At 36.7% G+C, this 27,364-nt stretch overlaps 1 protein-coding gene across 1 annotated transcript in view; it reads left to right on the top strand.

The window, feature by feature from the left end:
- Positions 1-27,364, top strand: part of RP1 (RP1 axonemal microtubule associated) — a 280,695-nt gene that overhangs the window by 33,456 nt on the left and 219,875 nt on the right. Inside the window, exons 3-5 of the mRNA XM_014791537.2 lie at positions 4,794-4,957; positions 10,438-10,524; positions 13,144-13,276. Of these exons, the coding sequence (XP_014647023.2) occupies positions 4,794-4,957; positions 10,438-10,524; positions 13,144-13,276 (384 nt within the window). The remainder of the gene's footprint in view (positions 1-4,793; positions 4,958-10,437; positions 10,525-13,143; positions 13,277-27,364) is intronic.

Here is a 27,364-nt window from a genome sequence, read left to right as displayed (position 1 = left end):
GACTTAAATGTACATACTCTTGATTACTATAATTCCTGTCTCCCTGGCCACGTTCTTTATAGGTGGCCCTGCAAAGCATTGTCTGACAAGCGTTTACATTTCCCTCTTCATGTAAATTGTCTTCTTCCCCTCTGAAATCCCAAAACACCACCCACCCCCAACATCCTCCTTTGTCTTTAGCTGAAGATGGTATTTAAGATGAGAATCACGGCTATTGTGTTGACAAACTCAGTTTCCCTGGTTTCTCCCATGTATACGTGTTATTAAACTTGGTATCATTTTCTCCTGCTAACCTGTCTTGTTAATTATTTGGCCAGCCAGGAGAACCTTAAGGGAAAGGGCAGAGGGAGATTCTCCCCCTTCCCAGACAGTGTCCTAGGGCTGCTGTAACAAATTACCAAAGACAGGGTGGCTTGCAAAAACAGAAATTTATTCTCTCATAGTTCTGGAGGCTAGAAGTCCAAAATCAAGATGTTGGCAGTGTCATGCTCTCTCTGAAGGCTCTAAGGGAAGAGCCTTCCTTTCTTCTTCCTAGCTTCTGGTGGTGGCAGGCAGTCCTTGGCATTCTTTGGCTTGCAGCTGGGTATTTCCAATCCCTCTGTGTACTAAGGGCATTCTTCCCTCTGTCTTTGTCTCTGTGTCTCTTCTCCTTTTCTTATCAAGACACCAGTCATAATTGACTAAGCCCACCCTATTCAAGTGTGACTTCATCTTAAGTAATTACATCTGCAATGAGCCTGTTTCCAAATAAGGTCACATTCACAGGTACTAGGAGTAAGGATTTGGATACATTTTTTAGGGGACACAGTTGACACAACAGTTTTTCTGTCCCTGGAAAATTCATGTCCTTTCCATGTGCGAAATGCATCTACCACATACCACCATTCCCAAAAGTGTTAACCAGTCCAGCATCAACTTTAAGTCTAAAGCATCATCTAAATGTAATCATCTCAAAATGTTCGAAATTTCATCTTTGATATCATCTGATCAGGTATGAGTGAGACACTGGGTATAATCCATCCTGGGCCAAAATTCCTCTCCATCCACAGATCTGTGAAACTAGAAAACAAGTTATCTGCTTTTGAAATATAATGGTGGGGCAGGCATAGAATAGACATTCCCATTCCAAAAGGGAAAAATTAGAAGGAAAAAAGGGGGTCACCATGTCCCAGATAAGGCTGAATCCCAGCAGGGCAAATTTCATTAGATTTCAAGGCCTGAGAATAATTCTCCATGCCTTACTGTTTTGATCTCTGGGCTCTGCTAAGGCAGCAGCCTCAGCTTCTTGTTCCCCATGGTGGCGGCCCTGCCCTCTCAGCCCACCAGGGCAGTGGCTTCAGGCTTTTGGGCCCTTGGAGTCATTCTTCTTTGATTTCATCCCATCTCTGTCCCTTTCATCTGCTGGAATAAGTTTCTTGAAAACCTTGTTGGTCATCTGTGGATGTCATAGGGATCCACATCGTTAGACACAAGAGGTCTCTCCAGATCCTTCCTGGATAACTCCATCTCTACTCTTGGCTTCTGCTGAGATGGTTGATTGGATCTGTAAGTCATATGCCTAATCTCTCTAGCAAACAGTTGTTCTGCCATGCCCTTGGCTCTGTTTGAAGAACATGACATCTGGATAGGTTGAGAATATTCCAAATCATCAAGCACTGGTTCCATTTTGCTTAACATTCCTTTCTTGATTTATCTCTTTCTTCTTTCATTTTACTGTAAGCGGCAAGGAGAAACCAGGCCACACCTTTCACACTTTGATTGGAAATCTCCTCAGCTAAATATGCAAGTTCCTCACTTACAAGTTCTATTTCCACCACTGAATAATAGAGCACAATTCAGCCAAGTTCTCTGCCACTTTATAAAAGAATTGCCTTTACTCCAGTTTCCAATAATGTGTTTCTCATTTCCGTCATTTCCAATAGCAAATTTCTATCATGAATGAATATTTAATTTTGCCAAATGCTGTTTTTGTATCTCTTGAGGTGATCAGATACACATTCTCCTGTTCTTCTACCATTCTTTTTTTTTTTTTTTTGTGAGGAAGATCAGCCCTGAGCTAACATCCATGCTAATCCTCCTCTTTTTGCTGAGAAAGACCGGCTCTGAGCTAACATCTATTGCCAATCCTCCTCCTTTTTTTTCCCCAAAGCCCGAGTAGATAGTTGCATGTCATAGTTGCACATCCTTCTAGTTGCTGTATGTGGGACGCAGCCTCAGCATGGCCGGAGAAGCAGTGCGTTGGTGCATGCCCGGGATCTGAACCCGGGCTGCCAGTAGTGGAGCGCGCGCACTTAACCGCTAAGCCACGGGGCCGGCCCTCTCCTGTTCTTCCAATATGATGAATTACATTGATTGATTTCCAAATGTTAAAAAGCTTTGCATTTCTGGGATAAACCTGAAGATTGTGGTTGACTTGATTTCCTAATATTTGTTGAGAATATTTTCATTTATGTTCATGAGGGTTATTTTTCTGTGGTTTTCTTATTATGCTTTTGTCTGGTTTTGGTATTGGAGTAATGCTCATCTCATACGATGAGTTGGGAACTATTCTAAAGGGTTTCTGTAGGATTAGTATTATTTGTTTCTTAAAGGTTTTATAGAAAATTCACCATCTGGGCCTACATTGTTCATGAAAAAATTTAATTGTAAATTTATTATTATTTTTTAGAAGATGGCAATTCAAATTTTCTACTTATTTTCTATCTGTTATGGTAATTTGAGTCTTTCATCAAGCTATTTGTCCATTCCCTGCATCCTATTTTTCTCTGGTCCATCTGCTCACCCCTTCAACCCATTCTCTTTCAAATTGGGGCTAATGGGGCATGAATATTAAGAACGTTTTTAGAATTTTTTCTACTCATTTTCTCCCATAAAGTTGCTGAGCAAGCTGGGTTAAGTACCCAACAAATTCCTAAAATCTTCTCTTGGCTTCAACTTGACAAAGATTATGGCACAAGGTTTTATATCTTCTTTGTTTAATTTCTACTGATTTTTTTTCCAGTTCTTTTTTTTAATTAAAAAAATTTTCTTTCTCATTTATTTTGTTAGTTTGTCTTTGACCTGACATCATTTCACCAAAATCTTATGTTAAGAATGTTCTGATTTTTTTCCTTTTTGGTGTCTTGGCCTTGCTAACAGAAGACAAAGACATCATTTTCTATTTTTCATATACTCCTCCCTATGACACTGCACACCTAGTAATGACTCAATGACTTGTTGGCTATCAATTGATTGAAGTGTGAGTTATGAACTAGAACATGAATCTTAGTTCATGATCTTTAGATTCTTCACAGTTTTTACAACACTCCCTTCCAAGGTTAAAGTTTTAATGATTTAAAGAAGTATAAACACCTATGGTAAACGAATTTCATTATTTTCATTTTTATTTCTATTCCTATACTTTTCATCCTAGTTGTTAGAAAATGCAATTTCCTTCTCTATTGATTTGATTCTTGTACATTTAGCAAGTATTGATTCTCCCGTGAACTCTTTTGCTGCATTTCTAAGAGAGCAGAAGCTGAAGAGCTTATTTCATTTTATTCAAACAAGCACTAACAAACTAGTTATTCTACAGAAGACAGCTATAATTTTCCCAGCTCCATAGTTTGTAATTGCAATTTAACTGCTTCTTCCATTGTTAAAGACAGCCTATCATCCTTCTACAATTTTTAAAATGATGTTTTTCTTTACTAACTAATTTTCTCCCAAGATGATTTGGTAGCATAACATGGCTTTTTACCATGTGTTGGAAAAATAAAGTAGAATTTCCTGTTTTAAAGTAGATTTTTAAAAACATACATTAGTTTAACATATATTTATAACATATATTTATTGTACCACATAAGTAAAATTTAAATCTAGAACTTGATTACTATTTGAATGATCAAGATGGGAAATATGCTTTAGTTCAAATATAGGAGAGAGAAAATCACAGTCTAAAGAGTAGAATGTTATTTAAGTCCATAGTTCTGAGTTTTATTACCTCATATTCTTTCTTCTTTAATATAATCATAAATGTGTTTTCTAATTTCTTATTACTACAGTTTTCTTATTGATCAACTTTTGATGTTTATTCCAAAGAAACCTGGCAAAATTAAATTGAAATCCTAGGAAGTAATGTCATACCACTATCAATGTGCTGTAATGTTTAGTTAATCTCAGTTATATTCACAATGAACCATATATTTTCTAGCACAATTTTTATTATTTCTGGGTGATACAGAATTTACTTTGTGGAACTCAGTTAATTCATCTGTTAATTAGGGATACTTAAAATAATAAGTGAAGAAATTGTACCAGATGACTTCTCAAATTCCTTCTAACTTACCTGATTCCAATTTTTATCCTTATATAAATTATTACATAATTTTTTTATTTTGGAAAATATCTAAACTCAAAAGATCTTAAAAGATATAATTCTGATTGCACATATTACATGTCAAAGCTAAGAATATTGGAGATATTTTGTCAAAATGCTGGGAACTTAAGGGAAGTTATATAGTGACTCTTAGAGTCCAGGCATGACCAACTATGACAGGATAATGTATCTCTCTAACCTTATTGTTAAAGATCTTCTAGGAAATATTCTCACATTTGCATTGTAGGAAATAGTAATTTTGTTGAGTATTTTGAAAACCAAGTCTAAATCCTGTGTTATAGCACTTTTCCAGAGGAGGTACAGAAGAGTACATTATGTCTGTGCTGAACTCTCCTGGTTTTATGATGACCTGCTGCTCTGAATCTTCCATTTTTATAAGTTGCTGTAATGCTTTGTGTTATTTGTGCTTCTATAGGTGGTAACTGGAAAGTTGCCATAATCACCAGTGACTTGCCAAATGCAGGGACCAGCTCACAGATTTATATTATACTATATGGACACCATAGATGTTCAGCCCCCATATATCTTTATGGAACAGATGGAGTTCGATTTCAGAGTGGCCATGAAGACATCTTTACTGTAAGTAATAAAACTGAGTAAAACCTGTTAATGTAAGTGATACAGCTAGTAGGTACTTTGGAATGAATGCAGTCTATCAAATTGCATGCTTCCTATTGTAACATCATGTGTCCTATAGAAGATCAATCAAAAGTAATTCATTGCGGTTCTTGTTCAAGCAGATTAAACACAGGTAAAACTGCAATATGATAAGAGACAACAGCTAAAGAGAAATACTGGATGGCCAACATTTATCATTTCTGTACTTGTGGCTGTCAGGAGCAAGGACTTATGCCTTTCTGGCTGAGGCTCTAACAGATAAGTCTCAAAGTGAAGGTCAAAAAGGGAAAAATAAAATTATCAAATAATGGAGGACAAAGAAGTTGTCATCAAGTTATTGGTTCATGACTAGACATGTTGAGATCAAGATCTAGGGAGAAACAGAGGTAGCAAAGAAGAAGCAGGGGAGACCAGTGTCATGTTGTTAAACTAACATCAGAAAGATTAGCAGTCAAAGGCAAGACTTGAAATGAGTCAAGCACCTTGCACTTTATAGGTACTTAATAATGTCTGTTGAATTAATGACTGGAAGCATAGATTGTTGTGAACTGGGTAGCAACAGAGAATAAAATCATGATCAGAAAAGAGTGTCCTTAAATATCTGAGATCTTTACAGGATACCCACTTCCACGTGATCCTGGGTGTTTGGTTTACTACAACCTGTGTACTCAGCCCACATATGTTATAGGAAAGGCTGAACCATTTGGAACCAAGCTAATAGTTTAGTTTGATCTATCCTTTCCATACTTTCTATATGTGTTGATATTTAAAGAAACTCTTTCTTGTGTTGATGGTCACTACAAATAAAAGTAAAAAATGAAGACTTTGTCATTATTTTGCACCTGTAAGAAATAATTTTGGAACTGACTACACCAAAAAAGTCTAAGCTGTTTTTGTTGTTGTTCTTTTGCTATTTTATTATTTCAAGTTCACTTTTAAATCAAATTATACCTTCACATGTATGTAGAGTTAAATCATTCTGAATCTGTAGTAAGAAAGGAGCACCTTTGGCCCCATGGCCTAGTGGTTAAGTTTGGCACACTGCTTCTGTGGCCAGGGTTCAGTTCCTGGGTGCAGACCTACACCACTTGTCAGTGGTCATGTTGTGGCAGTAACCCACATACAAAATAGAGAAAGATTAGCAACAGATGTTAGCTGAGGGCTAATCTTCCTCAAGCAAAAAGAGGAAGATTGGTGACAGATGTTAGCTCAGGGTGATTCTTCCTCAGCAAAAAAAAAAAAAAAAGAAAAGAAAAAGGAGCACCTTTAACTCCTTGTTCCCATTTCCTCTTCCCACAGGAAAGCATTTTCATAGTTTGGTGCTTCTTTTTTCTGAGTACTGCTACCTACATTTCAGCTCTTTCAGTTGTCTTGCTCTCTCTTGCTCAAGCCCTGGGATTGCTACATTTCTATCTTGTTTGTAGAGGTGATGGCTTCATTAAGTTTAGTAATTTGATGCCTATTTTGATGGTAGTTTTCATTCATTCTGATGAATTGTTTTCTTTTAAGGTTTCTTAGGTAAATTTTTGCTTTCCCTTCTTTCCTTTTTCCTTATACTTTCTTTATATAGATATAGATCTTTTCTTTTCCTTTTTATTGTGATAAAATCCACAAAATAAAACTTACCAGTTTAACTATTTTAAAGTGTACAATTCACTGGCATGTAGTACAATCACAGTGTTGTTCAACCATCACCATTATCTATTTCCTGAGCATTTTAGTCACCCCAAAAGGAAACGTCATTATGCAGTCACTCCCCATTTATTTTCCCCCAACCCCTAGCAACCTCTAATCTGTTTTCTGTCTTTAAGGATTTGCCAGTTCTGGATACTTCATATAAAGGGAATCATATAAAATGTGGCCTTTTGTGTCTGGCTTCTTTTACTTAGCATAATGTTTTCAAAGTTCATCCATGTTATACCATGTATCAGTACTTCATTCATTTTTATGGCTGAATAATATTTCACTGTATGGAAATACCACATTTTTTAAATCCATTCCTCTGTTCATGAACATTTGAGTTGTTTCTATCCTTTGGCTATTGTGAATAGTGCTTCTATGAACATTTGTGTACAAGTGTTCTTTTTTTTTTTGAACACCTGTTTTCATTTTTGAGTATGCACCTAGAAGAGGAATTTCAGGGTCATGTGGTAATTCTGTCTTTAACTTTTTGAGGAACCACCAAATTATTTTCCACAGTGGCTATACCATTTTACATTTCCACCAGCAGAGTATGAGGGTTCCAATTTCTCCACATCCTCACCAATGCTTGTTATTATCAATTAGAAAAAGAATCTAGCCAAACCTCATGAATGTGAATTGGGATTTTATTGTTATTTTGATTTACATTTCCCTAATGATTAATGATATTGAGTATCTTTTTATGTGCTTGTTGGCCATTTGTATATCTTCTTTGAAGAAATATCTATTCAAGTCCTTGTCCTATTTTTTAATTGGCTTGTTTTTCCTTTTGTTGTTGAGTTGTAAGAGTTCTTTGTGTATTATGAATACTAGACTCTTATCAGAAATATGATTTGCCAATATTTTCTCCAATTTTGTGGATTGTCTTTTCACTGTTGATAGTATCCTGTGATGCACAAGAACTTTTAATTTTGATGATGTCTAATTTATCTATTTTTTATTTTGTTGCTTGTGTTTTTGGTGTCATATCTAAGAAACCATTGCCAAATCCAAGATCTTGAAGCCTTTTGCATGTGCATACTTAGTAATCCTGGCACTATTTGTTAAAGAGACTATTTATTCCTCATTGAATAGTCTTGTACTCCTGTTGAAATAGATGTATAGGGTTTATTTCTTGATTCTCAAGTCTATTCCATTGATCTGTATGTCTGTTTTTATGCTTGTACTGCACAATTTTCATTACCTTAACTTTGTAGTAAATTTTGAAATCAGAAAGTATGAGTCCTTAAGCCTTGTTCTTATTCTTCAACATTGCTTTGGCTACATGTGGCCCCTTGCAATTCCATATGAATTTTAGGATCAGCTTTTCCATTTCTACAAAACAGTCCATGGGGGTTTTGATAGGGATTACACTGAATCAGTAGATCGCTTTGGGTAGTATTGACTTCTTATCAATATTAAGCCTTCCAATCCATGAACATGATATCTTTACAATAATTTAGGTCTTCTTTAATTTCTTTCAGCATTGTTTTGTAGTTTTTCTTGTATAAGTCTTATACCTCCTTTAAGTTTATTCCTAAGAATTTTGTTGTTTTTGATGCTATTGTGAATAGAATTGTTTTCTTAATTTCTTTTTCGTATTGTTCATTACTAATGTAAGGAATTGCAACAGATTTTTTTGTTGATCTAGTAACCTGTAACTTTGTGGAATTCATTTATTAGCTCTAATAGTTTTTTGTGGAATCTTTAGGATTTTCTATATATCAGATTATATCCTCTGTGATAGAGATAGTTTTATTTCTTCCTTTCCAATTTGGATGTTTTTTCATTTCTTTTTCTTCTCTAGTTGCTCTACCTATAACTTCTAGTACAACGTTGAATAGAAGTCATGAAAACTGGCATCCTTGTCTTGTTCCTGATTTAGGAGGAAACATTCAGTCTTTCACCATTAAGAATGCTGTTATCTGTGGGTTTTTCAAAAATGCCCTTTATGATGTTCAGTTCCCTTCTATTCCTAGTTTATTGAGTGTTTTTATCATGAAAGTGTGTTGGGTTTTGTCAAATGCTTTTTTTGCATCAATTGAGATGACTGTGTTTTTTTTCCTCTTCATTCTATTTGTGTGGTCTATTACATTGATATTTGTATGTTGAACCACTCCCTATTCCTGGGATAAATCCCATTTGGTCATGGTATATAACCCTTTAATATGCTTCTGGCTTCAGTTTGCTAGTGTTTGTTGAAGATTTTTGCCTCTATATTTAGAAAGGGTATGTGTCTGTAGTTTTTCTTTTCTTGTCATGTCTTTGTCTGGCTTGGTATCAACTATACTTACCTTGTAGAATGAGTTACGAAGTGTTCCCACTGCTATTTTTTGGAAGAGTTTGAGATGAATTGGTGTTAATTCTTCTTTAAATATTTGGTAGAATTCACCAGTGAAGCCATCTGTCCTAGGCCTTTCTTTGTTGGGAGGTTTTTGATTACTGCTTCAATCCAAAGCAGTACTTTACTTGTTATAGGCCTATTCAGACTTTCTGTTTTTTCTTGAGTCCGTTTCGATAGTTTGTGTGTTTCTGAGGATTTGTCATTTCATCTAGGTTATCTAATTTGTTGGCATACAATTGTTCATGATATTCTTTTATATTCCTTTTTATTTCTGTAAGGTCAGTAGTAATGTCCCTATTTTCATTTATGATTTTAGTAATTTGTTTTCTTTTTTCCTTCGGCTAGCTAAATGTTTGTCAATTTTGTTGTTCTTTTTGAAGAACCAGTTTTTGGTTTTGTTGATTCTACTGTTTTTCTATTCTCTATTTTATCACCATTTTAATCTTTATTATTTCCTTTCTTCTGCTAGCTTTGCATTTAGTTTTCTTTTGCTAGATCCTTAAATTGTAAGGCTAGGTTATTTACTTGAGATCTTCCTTCTTCTCCTTCCATTTCCTCTTCTTCCTCCTTCCTTCCCCCTGCCCCATTTTCCTCTCCCTCTCCTCCTTCTCCTTCTTTTTGCTGAGAGTCTCCGAATTTATTAGATCAGAATCTTCAAAAAGGTTTTGTCTCACAGCAAGCGTGCCAATCTACTTGATGGGCACCTGTCTGAAATGATTTCTTCCTTTAAGCACATGCAAATTTTATGGAATTACAGCTAAAATTTCCCTCTGAGTTCTGCTTTCAATGTATCCCCTATGTTTTTTGTATGTTATTTTTTTTCATTCCTTCCAGTATTTTTTGAATTTCCATTGCAATTTCTTTGACTCATTGGTTGCTTAAGAGTATGTTGTTTCATTTACACCATATTTGTGGATTTTTCAGTTTTCTTTCTAATATTGATTTCTAGATTCATTCCAGTGTGGTTAGAAAAGATACTCTGTATGATTTCAGTCTTATTTAATTTTCAAAACTTGTTTGTGACATAATGTATGGTCTGTCCTGGAGAAAATTCCGTGTGCACTTGAGAAAACTGTGTATTCTGCTGTTGTTGAGTGGAATGTTCTGTAAATGTCTGTTAGAGCTAGTTGGTGTATAATGTTGTTCAAGTCCTCCCTTTCCTGATTGATCTTCTGTCTAGTTGTTCTATCCATTATTTAAAGTGGGGTATTGAAGTCTCCGACTATTATTCTAGACTATTTCTCAATTTAGTTCTCTCAATTTTTGCTTCATATATTTTGGCACTCTGTCATTAGGTGTATACATGTTTATAATTCTTATATCTTCTTGATGGATTGACTCCTTCATCTTAATATGAGCTGTTTTTAAATGGATTTTGTGAATTACATTGAAAGACGTTCTCTTGGTTCCTTTATAGATCATGGTTGGAGACATTGGAACACTCTTTAAGATTCGTATTGGTCATACCAACTCTGGACTCTCCCCTTCCTGGCACTGTAAAGAGGTAAAGACATATCAACACTCCCATACTTTGCAAAATCCTCTGCAAATTCCATTCAGGAATCAAACCTCAAGGAGGCATTTTACTCCTATTTTGAGTTGACGGAGTCAAACTTGGACCTTTTTCAGTCAGTGTATTCCTCAGGGCAGCAGTATCATATGCCCTTCTTAATAATTTAATCCCTCATTAATTGAGGGAAGCTCCTCAACCAAACAATCCTTTCACCTCTTTCCAAAGAAAAGAAAATACTTGGGACTCTGGATAAACTCATATTACTTCTTGATACCATTGCACTAATGATGAAAAAGTGACTAGGTGGATGTTATCTGCTTCAGGAGGGTTGTAAAAATAGACCATTTGTGCCAGTGAAATAATAATCTACTAGACTTGAAACCCTCTCTCAAATTTAGTCTATTCATGCTAGCCAAGATAATGCCTCCTGAGTACTTTTAGGAGCAAAAAAAGGGCTTACATTTTCTACAATTGTTCAGAATTAAAAATTGTACTTATTACCACGATTGCCAATAAATGCAGATGTTTGACACTGGAAATCATACAGCTTGTCATCCATTTTTGTGTATGGTACATTTCCATCTTTTGTCATTTCGCAGTAAATGATCTTTAAACAAGTTCTCAAAATGCAAAGAACATCTAGTTAAACTCCTGATATTCTTGGCAAACTTGTTCTACAGTTTTATAATATGTGAGAAAATTAATGAAAAATTCATTGAAGATGAGTAATCCCTTAAAAACATATTTTTTATTCCATTAGCAGAAACACATAGTGGTTAATAATGCCATCTTCTTTACATTAAAGTCATAAAAGATCCCGAAGCAGAATGAAAAAATAAAACTCACTTTATGAAAATATAGAATGTAGAAGTTAGATTTCAAAATTCAAAATTATTGCCTGGCTTGTATATGAAATAATATTCTCTTTTATGCTATATAGAGCTTTTGAAGTATGATATTCAAATTGATATTTAATTGACCATATATAATAATATCTTTTACTTTTTTCTCTCCTAGTAAGCTAAACTAACTTACAAAAATTATCATTAATCCTCCTTCCATATCATTTGAGTAATAATCAATAAACAATATTATATTCATTATTAAGCTGGGATGCTGAGACAGTGGTTAAGTGATCTGAAAAGATTATATAATATTGCGGAGGAAAGACAAAAACTCAGGCTGAAAATTCCTGTTGTCTTTCTCCCTATGGCAAGTACTCTCTCATTGCAAGACAACTTGTTTGCTTGAGGTTTACCTCACCTGTCTGAGTACCAGTGAAGAAGAGAGATGTTCTTGATTCAACGTTTTATTCTGAGTATATAAAACTCTTATATAATTTACCCATTTGGCCAAATTGGGAATTTTCTGTTTGATTCTTATAATACAGTTTAAAAGTTTGAAATTTAAAATTTTAAGTAAACTAGTGCCAATAACTTGAGGGGATTAGAATTAAAACACTGAGTCCATTATCGCAATTATGATACAATATTTCCATAGTTCATAAAATAATCACATTGCTTTGAGGATCTTAATCTTGATTCTTTCAAGTTTAGTTAAGCAAGATTACAAAATAAAAAGTTTCAAATGGTGATTTATTTTGTATTTCTCAAATGATCTGCCTTGCTCTTTAATTAAAATAACCAAGTCAAATAGTGATGGCAGCGGTAGCAGCCTTGCAAACCAAGGGTAATTCTGTGTGGTTCTCAGGGAGCGTTTCTAAAAGTGTGATTGCACGAGAATTACACTTGATGTGAATTCATGAGTGCAAATTTCTGGGCCTTACCAAGACCCCCAGAATTAGTAGCTTTACAGACTGAAAATCTACTTTTATGACAATATGACTTCTTAAACACATCAAAGTTGAAAAACTCTGATTTAAGGCATTTTACAGACAGTAAGATTAATTTAACAAGTAAAATAACACCTCACTGGAACTTTTAAAAGAATAATAGTGCCCTACTCATGAAAGCCTAGATTTTAGAATCAGAAAACATAATTTCTATTTTTTGCTGATTTTTGACATTCATCTGATCTTACCAGAATTTATTAACATCTTTATTTAACTCCAGGATAAATGGATTAGATAGAATATAGTATCATAGGTACCCAAATAAATAATTACTGCTTGAATTTCATTCATTGCTAAGGACCCACGGAGGGAAATATATCAGTTTGAATCTGTATTACGTGAAATTTAGCTCATGCTAATGTTTTATAAAATCACCTTAAAATAAAAAAACTCATTACTAAGAGGTTGGAACAGGGGAATAATAGACTTTTAAAAATTATAAACATCTCTTTCTAAATAGGAAAATATTGATGGCACTGAGAAAATTTGGGAGGTAATTGGCATTTTTAGCATTTCAATATAGAGAAATTAGAAATAGAAAAATTTCAAAATAGAGAAAAGAAATGCCATTGTACTTGAGATGGCAATAAAAGAAGAAATTAGCACTTTTCTTGTCAAGTATTCAACAACTTCTTTTACTAAAGAAAAGCAAAATGATCTTCCCTGAGCTAAGTGTCAGGTTTGGACAAAAACTTTTATTTGACTTTTTGATAAAGTATTCTTACATTTTTTTAGAATTAATATTGTTGCTATTGTAGATACAATTGTGGAACATGAATTCTAGAAGAGAGTTTTATATACCTGTTCAACGATGGTTGGCACGAGATCAAGAGGATGGGGAAATCTGTCGAGAATTTCCTGTTTTAAACAAAGGACAACCCATCCTGCCAGGTAGGGAAGATCCAACTCCAGGCAGCACAGATAAAACTTGTTTGCCTAAATGCTGAAGGACAGGAAACTTAATGCATACATGTTGGTTAAATGAATGAATGATTAAAGAACTGCTCTTTTCTTACCAATTACCTCTGCTGGTGTGACAGGTGCATCTAAATTTTTTCAGCTGTTTCATGTACTGGCATTCAGGAATATGTTGTTGTCAACAGTTAGCCCTGTAGGAAGGTCAGTTTGTTTCCAATATCTATAAGTTTGTTTTGTTTGTTTGTTTTGTTTTTTAGATTCTATATATAAGTGAAATCATACAATATTTATCTTTCTCTGACATTTCACTTAGTATAATACCCTCTAGGTCCATTCATGTTGTCACAAATGGCAAGATTTCCTTATTTTTTATGGCTGAGTAATATTCCATTGCATGTACAATGTATTCTGTCGTATGTATGTATGTGTGTGTGTGTGTGTATATATATATATACCACATCTTTTTTATTCATCTATTGATGGACACTTAGGTTGCTTCCATATCTTGGCTATTGTAAATAATGCTGCAAAGATCATAGGGGTGCATATATCTTTTTGAATTAGTGTTTTTGTTTTATTCAGATAAAACCCAGAAGCTGAATTGCTGAATCATATGGTAGTTCTGTTTTGGGGGGGTAAGTGAAATAGGTGAAGGAGATAAAGAAGTACATCATGGGGATGTAATAATGTACAGCATAGAGAATATAGTCAATAATATTTTATGAACTTTCTATGGTGACAGATGGTAACTAGACTTGTGGTGATCATTTCATAATGTATATAAACATAGAATCACTGTGATGGACACCTGGAATTAATAGGATATTATATGTCAATTATACTTCAATAAAAAAATCATTATATTGTATACCTTATACTAGTGCAATATTATATGTCAATTATATCTCAATAAAACTGGAAAAGAAATAATAAAATAAAATACCAGCTATAATTATTCTCAGCATTCTTCCTCATCTGCCCATTCGCTTCACCCAGGAGGAGACATTTGCCAGGTTCCCTGTTCCTACCCACTGTTAGTAATGATGCAGGGGTCACTTTTTGCTTCTTCATCTCTCATTTTAATTGTAAAATTCTACTCAAAGAAGTCATATTCTGCAAATACATACTGATTTTCATTGGCTTTCTGTACTACTTGGTACTAATGGATTATTAATAAACATTTTTATTTTCAGTTTCTCCACATGGCTTCGTGAAACCTCTCATGTGTTATCTCTCATGTGCTATTTATAAACTTGGTAAGCCTTTAGTTATCCAGGTCAGTGGTATATAGAGCACATGATAGCTGACCTCAGCTATATTTTTGCCTAATAATCTAGCAAAGATTGATACTATGGATGAAAAGATATTGCAAGCAACAGCCTTCACTGGAGATAGAGATATCAGTTCTAGGTGGTATAAATAAGGAAAAGCTGGATTAGTGTCTTTTTTGCTGTATTGCATATAGCATCTTTCCATAAAGAGTTAGGGTAGTATTTGTCATTTAAGGTAAAAGGAAATCTAAGAGTGTTTGCCTGGCTAACCAGTATACTATGTTGTGTACCTGAAAAAATACATTCTGTAATTATGGATTATTTTTCTGCAGAGGGTAAAAATTGCTAAGAAAACCAGAGCAAAATTGGCCTCTCTCAGGCTGTGCAAGATGTATTTTTTTAATTTTTATTTTTATTTGTGGTAACAAACACATAACATTAAATTTACTGTCTTAAACATTTTTAAGTGTAAATTTCAGGAGTGTTAAGTATATTACCATTGTTTTGTAACAGATCTCTAGAACTTTTTTTATCTAAAGCTGAAATTCTATTTCTTCTTGTGTGAGTTTTGGCAGATTGTGTCTTTCAAGGAATTGGTCCACTACATCTACATTATCAAATTTGTGGACATAGAGTTTGTGCATAGTATTCCTTTATAGTTGTTTTAATTTTCCACGGGATCTGTAATGATGTTCCCTCTTTCATTTCTGATATTAGTAATTTGTGTCCTCTCTCCTTATTTCTTATTTAGGCTGGCTAGAGACTTATTGATTAATAAAATCTTTTCAAAGAACCAGCTTTTGGTTTCATTGATTATCTCTATTGATTTCCTGTTTTTTCAGTTTGATCAATTTCTGCTTTCAGTCTTATTTATTTTCTTCTTGTTTACTTTGGGTTTAATTTGCTGTTCCTTTTCTAGTTTCCTAAGGTGGAAACAGATGATTGATTTTAGATCTTTCTTCTTTTCTAATGTATGCATTCAATGCTATAAATCCCTCCAAGCATCGCTTTTGCTGCATCCCACAAATCTTGATAAGTTGTGTTTTCTTTTTCATTTAGCTTAAAATATTTTAAAATTTTTTTTGAAATTTCTTCTTTGACCTATATGTTATTTAGAAATGTATTATTAATCTCCATGTATTTTGGGATTTTCCAGTTATCTTTCTCTTGTTGATTTCTAGTTTAATTCCACTGTGGTCTAAGAGCAGACATTGTCTGATTTCTATTCTTTTAAATTTGTTAAGTTGTGTTTTATGGCCCAGACTGTGGTCTATCTTGGTGAATATCCCATGTGAGCTTGGGAAGAATGTGTATTCTGCTGTTGTTGAATGAAGTAATCTATAGATGTGAATTATAAACTGTTGACTGATAGTGTTATTGAGTTCACCTATGTCCTTATTGATTTTTTGCCATTTCTGTCCATTTCTGAGAGGTGGATGTTGAAGTCTCCAACTATGATAGTGGATTCATTTATTTCTCTTTGCAATTCTGTCAGGTTTTGCCTCACGTAGTTTGATGCTCTGTTGTTAAGGTGTGTTTGTATGAAGAATTATCATGTCTTCTTGGAGAATTGACCCTTTCATCATTAGTAATGCCCTTTTATAGCCAGCCCTGGTAGTCTAGTGGTTAAGATTCGGTGGTGGCCTGGGTTCGTTTCCCAGTCAGGGAGCCACACCACCCATCTGTTGGTTGTCATAGTGTGGTTGCTGCATGTTGCTGTGATGCTGAAAACTATTCCACTAATATTTCAAGTACCAGCAGAGTAACCCATCATGGACATGTTTAAGCAGAGCTTCCAGACTGAGACATGCTAGGAAGAAGGAACTGACCACTCATTTCCGAAAAAATCGGCCATGAAAACCCTATGAATAACGGCAGAGCATTGTCTGATATAGTGCTGGAAGGTGAGAAGATGGCACAAAAACACCAGGCAGGGTTCCACTCTGCTGTACACAGCGGCACTAGGAGTCGGAATCAACTTGCCAGCACTAACAACAGAAATGCCCTTCTTTATCCTTGGTAACTTTCCTTGCTTTGACATGTGCTGTCTGAAATTAACAAAACTACTTCTGCTTTCTTTTTATTAGTGTTAGCATGGTATATTTTTCTTTATCCATTTACTTTTAATCTATTTATGTCTTTATATTTAAAGTGGTTTCTCGTAGACAACATATAATGGGGTCTTAGTTTTTGATCCACTCTCAAACTCTGTCTTTTAATTGGTGCATTTAGACCATTGATGTTCAAAGAGATTATTGATATAATTGGATTAATATCTACCATATTTGCTACTGTTTTCTATTTGCTGCCCTTGTTTTTTGTTCCTATTTTGTTTTTCACTGTTTTTCTGCCCTTTGTGGTTTTAATTGATTTAATCAAGAAAATCATTCTATTTTCTGTCTTAGCATATAATTTATAATTTTTTTTAAACTTTATTTAGTGGTTTCCCTAGAGTTTGCAAATACGCTTTTACAACTAATCCAAGTCCACTTTCAAATAACACTATACTTCTTCATGGGTAGTGTGAGTACCCTGTAATAACAACATAATCTAATTTTCCTCTCCTATCCCTTGTATCATTGCTGTAATTCATTTCTTATATGTATAAGCCTACATAAGCATATATATGGATATACGATATATACATTGTTTCTATTATTATTTTGAACAAACTGTTATCTGTTAGATCAAATAAGAATAAGAAATATAAAGTTTTTGTTTTATCTTATTGTTTCTTTGATGCTTTCCTTTCTTTATGTAGATCTGAGTTTCTGACCTATATTATTTTCCTTTTCTCTACAGAACTTTTTTAAACATTTGCTGTAAGGCAGGTCTATTGCCAACAAATTCTCTCAATTTTTGTTTGTCTGAGAAAGTCTATTTCTCCTTCACTTTTGATGGGTAGTTTCTCAGGGTACAGAATTCTAGGTTGATTTTTTTTCTCTCAACACTAAATATTTCACTCTATTCTCTCCTTGCTTGCATGGTTTCTGAGAAGTTAAATGTAATTCTTATCTTTGTTCCTGTATAAGTAAGGTGGGTTTTTTTTTTCTGTATATTCCTTCAGGATTTTTTCTTTATCTTTGATTTTTCTGTAGTTTGAAAACAATATGCCTAATGTAGTTTTTTTTCTTTTTTTGGCATTTATCATGCCTGATGTTCTCTGAGATTCCTGGATCTGTGGTTTGGTGTCTGACATTAATTTGAGGAAATTTTCGGTCGTTATTGTTTCAAATATTTCTTTTGTTCCTTTCTCTCTCTTTTCTCCTTGTATGTCCATTATATGTATGTTACACCTTTTGTAATTGTCCTATAGTCCTTGTTTTTCAGTCTTTGTTCTCTGTACTTTTCAGTGTGGAGGCTTCTATTAATATATCTTCAAAGCCCAGAGATTTTTCCCTCAGCAGTGTAGTGTCTACTAATAAGCCCATCAAAAGTATTCTTTGCTTTTGTTCCAATGTTTTTGATCTCTAGCATTTCTTTTTGGTTCTTTCTTAGGATTTCCTTCTCTCTACTTACATTACCCATTTGTTTTTGCTTGTTGTCTATATAATCCATTAGAGCCCTTAGCATATTAATCATAGCTGTTTTAAATTCCAGTCTGGTAATACCAACAGCCCTGACATGTCTGGTTCTGATGCTTGCTCTGTCTCTTCAGATTGTGTTTTTTACCTTTTAGTATGCATTGTGATTTTTTTCTTGGTAGCTGGATGTGATGTACCAGCTAAAAGGAACCACACTCAATAGTCCTTTAGTAACGTGGTGGTGAGGTGTAGGGTGAGGGGAAAGATTTTATAGTCCTATGATTAGGTTTCAGTCTTTTAGTGAGCCTATGCCTCTGGCCTGTGAACTTCACAAGTGTTTCTCAGTTATTTTCCCCCCTCTTAGGTGCGACAGGATGACGACAGTGGGGTGGAGTTGGGAATTTCTTTTTTTCCCCATGTGTAAGGCTAGAATGGGCTGGAGTTGGATATTTCCCTTATCACACTTGGAATGTTAGAGCTGGCTGGAGTTGGGTATTTCCCTTCCCCCAGGTCAGTTAGGCTCCAATAATACCCTATCAGGTTAGGATCTGGTTAACTCATTTCTCCTGACAGTAGGCCTTGTTAAGAAGAACGGAGTGCTCTGGTGTATTTTAAAATGCTTCACTTTCCCCTCCTCAGCCAGAAGCAGGAGGAGATTTTTTTCTGATGTTTCCTGTGAGAACCTAGTTGAGCTCCTGGAGGCAAAACTCACAAAAGTATGGGGGGACCCCTATGAGTGGGCATCCCCCTAGGACTAGGTCCTCCTGAAGTTTTAACTCTCAGACTTGTCTGCCATGAGCCTCCAACAGTTTGTTAATTATAGTTCAGATTTTCCTGCCCCAGCAGTGGTTCCCATGGCAGTTTCTTTCTGCTCAAGAGTCTCTGCTGCCATAAGCTATGACTCCCTGTGTTCACCTGTCTGTCCCTTAATCTCAGGGGCCCTAGTTTCCCTGTGTCCTCACCTCTTTTGTGGATCCAAGAAGAGGTGGTTTTTCCGTCAGTTCAGCCTTTTACTTGTTAGGATGGAGTGGCAACTTTCAAGCTTCTTACGTGTGGAACTGGAACCGAAGCTGAAACTGTATACCCATTAAACGCTAATTCCCTCTCCTCCGTTCCCCCAGCACTTAGAAACCAACTTGCTACTTAGTTTCTATGATTTTGTCTACTTTAGAGTCATATGAGTAGGTTCATACAATATTTATCCTTTTATAATTGGCTTATTTCACTTAGCTAAATGTCCTTGAAGTTTATCCATGTTGTAGTATGTAGCAGAATTTCCTTTATAATCTTTTGTATTTCTGAGGTGTCTGTTGTAACCTCTCCTCTTTCATTTCTGATTTTACTTATTTGTGCCTTCTCTCTTTTTCTCTTGGTGAGTCTAGCTAAAGGTTTGTCAATTTTCTTTATCTTTTCAAAGATCCAGTTCTTGGTTTTATTAATTTTTTCTATTGTTTTTGTGGTCTCTATTTCATTTATTTCTGCTCTGATTTTTATTATTTCCCTTCTTCTACTGATTTGGGCTTTGTTTGTTCTTCTTTTTCCAGTTCCTTTAGGTGCATTGTTAGATTGTTTATTTGAGATTTTTCTTGTTTGTTGAGATAGGCCTGTACTGCTATAAACTTCCCTCTCAGAACTGCTTTTGCTGTATCCCATAAATTCTGGCATGTCGTATTTTCATTTTCATTTGTCTCCAGGTATTTTTTGATTTCTTCTTTGATTTCTTTGTTGACCCAGTCGTTGTTCAGTAGCATTTTGTTTAATCTCCACATATTTGTGGCCTTTCTGATTTTCTTCCTATAGTTGATTTCTAGTTTCATACCGTTGTGGTCAGAAAAGATGCTTGGTATTATGTCAATCTGCTTAAATTTATGGAGACTTGTTTTGTGGCCTAATATGTGATCAATCCTGGAGAATGTTCCATGTGCATTAGAAAAGAATGTGTATTCTTTGGTTTTTGGATGGAATGCTCTGTAAATATCTACTAGGTCCATCTGTTCTAGTGTGTCATTTAAGGCCAATGTTTCCTTATTGATCTTCTGTTTAGATGATCTATCCATTGGTGTAAGTGGAGTGTTAAAGTCCCCTACTATTATTGTGTTACTGTCTATTTCTGTTTTTATGTCTGTTAATAATTGCTTTATATATTTAGGTGCCCCTACATTGGGTGCGTAGATATTTACAAGTGTTATATCCTCTTGTTGGCTTGTTCCCTTGATCATTATGTAATGCCTTTCTTCATCTCTTTTTACAGTTTTTGTTTTAAAGTCTATTTTGTCTGATATGAGTACTGCTACCCCAGCTTTCTTTTCATTGCCATTTGCGTGGAGTATCTTTTTCCATCCCTTCACTTTCCATTTGTGAATGTCTTTAGGTCTGAAGTATGTCTCTTGTATGCAGCATATATATGGGTCTTGTTGTTTTATCCAATCAGCCACCCTATGCCTTTTAATTGGAGCATTTAGTCCATTGACGTTTAAAGTAGCTATTGATAAGTATGTACTTACTGCCATTTTTTAACTTTTTTTTTCCCTCAGTGTTTTAGTAGTCCTTCTCTGTTCCTTTCTTCTTCTATACAGAATTGATGGTCTCTTTAGTTTGACCTCTGTCTGAAAGCTCTACTCTTTAACGCCCCTCCTCCCTCCTTTTATGTTTTTGATATCGTATCTAACCTCTTTTTTGTGCATTTGTATCCATTACCGTCTTATCCTGGAAATAGATAATTTTTCCTATTTGTGGTCTTCTCTTTTCCCCTTAAATCAGTCCCTTTAACATTTCTTGTAGCACTGGTTTCTTGGTGACAAACTCCTTTAATTTTTGCTTGTCTGGGAAATTTTAGATCTCTCCTTCCATTTTGAATGATAATCTTGCTGGGTAGAGTATTCTTGGCTGTAAGTTTTTTCCTTTTAGCACTTTAAATATATCGTGCCATTCTCTTCTAGCCTGTAAGGTTTCTGCTGAGAAGTCAGCTGATAGCCTTATGGGGTTTCCTTTGTATGTAACTTGACTTTCTCTTGCGGCTTTTAGGATTCTCTCTTTATCTTTAATTCTAGACATTTTGATTATGATGTGTCTTGTTGTGGGCCTCTTTGGGTTTATCTTGTTTGGGGCTCTCTGTGATTCCTGTACCTGGATGTCTGTTTCCTTCCTTAGGTTAGGGAAGTTTTCATCTATTATTTCTTGAAATAGATTCTCTGCCCCTTTGTCTCGCTCTTCTCCTTCCGGGACACCTATAACACGGATGTTAGTGTGCTTGATGTTGTCCCAGAGGTCCCTTAGACTGTTCTCAGTCTTTTTAATTCTTTTCTCTTTTACCTGTTCAGCTTGGGTTATTTCTTGTAGTCTTTTGTCCAGCTCACAGATCCGTTCTTCTGTATCCTCTACTCTGCTTTTGAGTCCCTCTAGTGAATTTTTCATTTCCAGTATCGTATTCTTCATTTCTGATTGGTTCTTTTTTATATCTTCCATTTCTTTGTTGACATTCTCACTGAGTTCATCTATTCTTCTCCCCACATCAGTGAGCATCCTTAACACTCTTAGTTTGAACTCTCTGTCGGGTAGGTTGCTCATTTCTGTTTCACTTAGTTCCTTTTCTGGGGTTTTGTCCTGTTCCCTTACTTGGAATGTATTCCTTTGCCTCCTCATTGTACCTCTTTCCCTGTGCTTGTGTCTACGGATTAGGTAGGTCAGCTATGTCTCCTGCTCTTGGATAGGTGACCTTTTACAAGTGATGGCTTAGGAGTCCTGCAGTGTGCTTCCCTCAGTTTTCAATGTTCCTGGGGTGACCTCTATGTGGGCTACGTGTGTCCTTCTGTTGTGGCCTGTTTGCTCTCCCTGTAGGCACCCAGAGAGGCAGAGTTATGCTCCTGGCCAGCTGTTGTAATGATCAGCTGCTTGTAGTTGTTGTGGGCCCTTCAGTCTCTTTATTGGGTGTGGGGAACCCCAGCACAGTTGGCTGCAAGTTCTAATACCACATTTGTGTTGCAGTATTTCTTTTAAGTGAGTAGGCCTCCAGTGTGGCAGGTTGTTAGGCTCAGGGCCTTACAGTTGCTACAAGCCCCCAGCCTTTAGGTCTCTTGTCAGCTCTCTGAGGATTGCAGCTGGGTGGGGCTGGCCTCAGGCACGGGAGCACCCTACTGTTTCAGACTTTGGAAGGTGGGGCAAACCCCCTATGTGGGTCTTTCAGGAGCACAAGTCTTTTGCAGCTGACAAGCCCTGCCGTCCACACACACAGTCAACACAGTCCTGCCCCGTGTGTGCGCCCCGACCTCCCGATGGGGACCCAGTCTCTCCATGGCTGGAGCCCCACACACTCCGCCATCGCCCCACACTCTCCACCGGCTCCTTGTGCATGCCCTGCCCCACTGAAGTCGGCTCAGTTGCTAGGCTGCAGAGAATCCAGTCACCAATCTATGCAGGCCCACAAGTTGCCTGAGGGCTTGTTGTTGGGTGGGGCCAGTCTCTAGGGTGGGCTGCCTGCCCTGGCTGAACTTGATTAAATTGTTGCTCTAGCGGAGCAGACCCTGGGCTAGCAGGCCTCAGGGAGAACTCCAATGGCGTCTGTGTCAGCCCGCCCACACCAGGCCACACAATGGCCGCCACCAATGTCCCAGTCCCTGGAGAGGTCTCACCTCTCACCGAGATGCACACAGGGCCTATTAGGTGAGTCTCTTTTCACCAAAGCACTGTGCACCTTTCTTTCTGGTGATTTTAGGTTGCTTTCTGAAACGGATGAGTTTGCGTGTGGGCCCTTTAAGTGCCGGTTTTAATTTCTTTGTGAACCAGCTTTTCTGGGGTGACTCCCCAGTGTTTTAGTAGCAGGCAAAGTCGGATATTATGGCACTCGTCTCGATTGTGCTGGGTCCACAAAATGCCCATAGTGGAGACGCTCTCGGCTCAGGGCCCTGCGCCTCCAGTGAGGGCTGCGTACCTTTGGGCTGCTCCCGGGCGGCCGTGAGGCGCTGCGGCTTGTAAAGGCAGCATTTTTCCTCTCCAGAAAGGAGTTTCTGCCTCTTCTACCTCAGTTAGGATTGTCCGTTGTTGCAGGAGTTCCTCTTATCCACTTTTCAGTTCTGTCTCAGGGGCAATTTTTCCACGAGTAGTTGTAAATTGGCTGTGTCTGCGGGAGGAGGTGAGTTCAAAGTCTGCCTACGCCGCCATCTTGACTTCTGTTTTTTTCTTATGATGAGAATTTTTAGGATTTATTCTCTTAGCAACTTTCAGATATACCATACCAGTGTTAACTGTATTCATCATGCTGTGCATTACATCTCCGGTACTTATTTATCTTATAACTGGAAGTTTGTACCTTTTGACCACCGTCATCCAATTCTTCCACCCCCCCCTACTTCTAATAACCACAAATCTGATCTCTTTTTCTATTCTTTTGAGTTTTTTTTTTTTTTTTTTAAGATTCCACATATAAGTGAGGTAATACGGTAGTTGTCTTTCTCTGTCTGACTTATTTCACTTGGCATAATTCTCTCAAGGTCTATCCATATTGTCACAAATGGCAGGATTTCCTTCTTTTTTATGGCTGAATAGTATTCCGTTATTCCACTGTGTATATATACACCACAGTTCACTTTTCTTATATATTTGTCTACTAAATTCTTATACAGAAAATAAGGAAAGAGGTCCTCTGATTGGAAGAATGCAAAAGTAATAGACCACTGTTTCTCTAACCCCTCTCCTTCTGCTACTCCCTTCCAAGTTTAGCAAAATTGGCCATTTGGTTTTTAAAAAGGGAGAAAATGAAATTTTGGGTAAAACCATAATAGAAAGTGTTATTAATCTTCAGAGGATGATTGCCAAGTTAACAATACTAGAAAAATAAATAAAGTTTCTTTCAGTGGTTGCTACTTATAAACCTTTTTTCTGTATGAGCTGAGGAGAGAGAGTAATACATAGAAATATCACTGATGTGAAAATCCAAAGGAATAGAGCTGGTGCAGAAGGGCAATGCGGAGTTATGTTTAAAAGTATGCAGAGCTCTGGAACCAGACTGCTTAGATGCCGATCCTGGCTTTATGTTAGTACAGTCACGTGCCACATCATGATATTTTGGTCAACGACAGACCATATATACAGCGGTAGTCCCATAACATTTTAATGGAGCTGAAAAATTTCTGTTGCCTAGTGACATCGTAGCCATCATAACATCATAGTGCAAGCATTACTCACATGTTTGTGGTGATGCTGGTGTAAACAAACCTGTGCTGCCAGCCGTATAAAAGTGTAGCACATATAATTATATACAGTACATAATACTTGATAATGATGATAAATGACTGTGTTGCTGGTTTATGTATTTACTATACTCTACTTTTATTGTTATTTTAGAGTGTACTCTTTCTACTTATAAAAAAAGTTTACTATAAAACTGTATGCCATGTTATGGTGACAGTAGCTTCATACATCATGTGTTTACCACATCTCTTTTTTTTTTTTGTGATGAGATCAGCCCTCTGCTAACATCTGCCAATCCTCCTGTTTTTTTTGCTGAGGAAGACTGGCCCTGGGCTAACATCCATGCCCATCTTCCTCCACTTTATATGGGACGCTGCCACAGCATGGCTTGCCAAGCAGTGCATTGGTGGCACCTGGGATCCGAACCAGCGAACCCCAGGCCGCCACAGCAAAGCACGTGCACTTAACCACTTACGCCACCAGGCTGGCCCCCCGCATCTCTTGATCGCATTATTTTTTCTTGTGCTTGATTTATCTCATGTTGTTTTGTTCCTCATGGCCCCTAAGCTTACAAAATCCACTGCTACTGTTGCCAGTGAGAGGCCATGTTGAGTGATTGAGCTAGAAATGCAATTAAAAGTGATTAAGGACTACAGAGCTGAAAAATCAGTGATGGTTATTGCTCGCCAGTCAGGCATGTCCCAATCCACTATAGCTATGATCTTGAAGACAAGAGCAAAGTGACGGGAGCTGTTAAAAGATCTGCTTCGTTGAAGGCAATGAGACTAACGCAAATTCAAGAAGGGCCAATATAAGATATGGAGAAACTTCTAATGACCTGGATTGAAGACCAGACACAGAAGCATATCCCTCTCAACACCCTCTCATGAGGGTATCTCTCATGACAATCATGGCCAAAACAAAAAGTTTGTTTGCAGTGTTGAAGGGAAAGGCTGGATCTGACTATGGTGTTGAATTTACTGTTAGCTCTGGGTGGTTTAAATGATTCAAGAATCATTATACATTACATAATGTGAAAGTGAGTGGTGAGTCTGGAAGTGTTGATGTGAAGGCAGCTGAAGAATTTTTGGAAACTGTAGATAAGCTGATTGTGGAGGAAAATTACTTGCCAGAGCAATTATTCAATACTGATAAAGGCTCCCTATTCTGGAAACAGATAGCTGAAAGCACTTTCGTCCATAAGGAGGCCAAGTCAATGCCAGGTTTCAAGGCTTTTAAAGACAGGATAACAGTCTTGCTTGTGGGCAATGTTGCAGGCTACATATTGAAACCCTTTCTGGTCTGGCACAGTGAGAACCCCAGGGCCTTCAAGTGTATCAGTAAGCACACACTGCCAGTGTACTACAGGAGCAGTAAGAAGTCATGGATGACCTAGCTCCTCTTCCAAGATGCCCTTCTGAATTGCTGTGCCAGTGAAATGGAGACGTACTGTTTGGACAATAACATGCCTTTAAGGATTTTGCTTGTTGTTGGTAACTCTCCTGAACATCCTTCTTTTATTTGTGATCTTCATCCTAATATCAAAGTGGTGTTTCTCCCTCCAAACACCAACTGTTTTATACAACCAATGGATCAAGGAGTTATAGCAGCTTTTAAGGCCTACTACCTGAGGAGAACCTTTACCCAGGCTATTGCTGCAACTGAGGAAGACACTGATGCAATTATGGAAGGATTACAATGTCTATTACTGCATCAAGAACCTTGCTTGGGCTCGGAGTGATGTCACCAAGGAGTGTAGGAATGGCATCAGGAAGAAGACACTCAAGAGGTTTGTCTATGACTTCAAAGAATTTGCCAAGGATGAGGAGGTTGCAAAAATCCACAAGGCTGTGGTTGAGATGGCAAATAACTTTAACCTGGGTGTGGATGAGGATGACATTGAGGAGCTCCTAGAGGTGGTTCCTGAGGAACTGACTAACGGGGAGTTGTTGGAACTGGAACAGGAACGCATAGCTGAAGAGGAGATGAGAGAAAAGGAAAAATGCAGAAGAAGAAAAAGACTCCCTCCCCAAAAAAATTCATAATGAAAGGTTTAGCAGAAGCTTTTGTAGACCTCAACAAGCTCCTTAAAAAGTTTGAAAACAGACCCCAACACCAAAAGGTTTTCATTAATAGAGGGGAATGTTCATCGTGCATTGTCTGCTTACAAGCAAATCTATGATGAAAAAAAGCAACAAACCAAGCAAACCACCATGGACATATTTCTGAAAAGAGTGACACCTCCTTAAGAAGAGCCTCAGGCAGGTCCTTCAGGAGGTATTCCAGAAGAAGGTGTTATTATCATGGGAGATGACAGCTCCATGTGTGTTATTACCCCTGAAGACCTTTCCATGGGACAAGGTGTGGAGGTGGAAGACAGTGATATTGATGATCCTGACCCTGTGTAGGCCGAGGCTAATGTATGTGTTTGTGTCTTAGTTTTTAACGAAAAAGTTTACAAAGTAAAAAATAAATAAAAAATTTTAAAAATAGGAAAAAGCTTGTAGAATAAGAATATAAAGAAAGAAAATATTTTGTACACCTCTACAATGTGTTTGTATTTTTTTTTTAATTTTTTGTTTATTGCAGTAACATTGGTTTATAACACTGTATAAATTTCAGGTGTACATGATTATACTTCTATTTCTGCATAGATTACATCATGTTAACCACCCAAATACTAATTACAACCCATCACCACACACATGTGCAGAATTATCCCTTTCCCCCTCCTCCCTCCCCCCTTCCCCTCTGGTAACCACCAATCCAATCTCTGTCTCTATGTGTTTGTTTATTGTTGTTGTTATCTACTACTTAATGAAGGAAATCATACGGTATTTGACCTTCTCCCTCTGAGTTATTTCACTTTGCATTATACCCTCAATGTCCATCCATGTTGTCACAAATAGCTGGATTTCATCCTTTCTTATGGCTGAGTAGTATTCCATTGTGTATATATACCACATCTTTATCCATTCGTCCCTTGATGGGCACTTAGGTTGCTTCCAAGTCTTGGCTATTGTGAATAACGCTGCATGTGAACACAGGGGTGCACGTATCGTTACGCGTTGGTGTTTTCA

The sequence above is a fragment of the Ceratotherium simum genome, chromosome 31 (genome assembly GCF_057802395.1).
Source record: "Ceratotherium simum simum isolate JZ-2026a chromosome 31, ASM5780239v1, whole genome shotgun sequence".
Lineage (NCBI taxonomy): Eukaryota > Metazoa > Chordata > Mammalia > Perissodactyla > Rhinocerotidae > Ceratotherium > Ceratotherium simum.
This window is presented reverse-complemented; position numbering and strand designations above follow the sequence as displayed.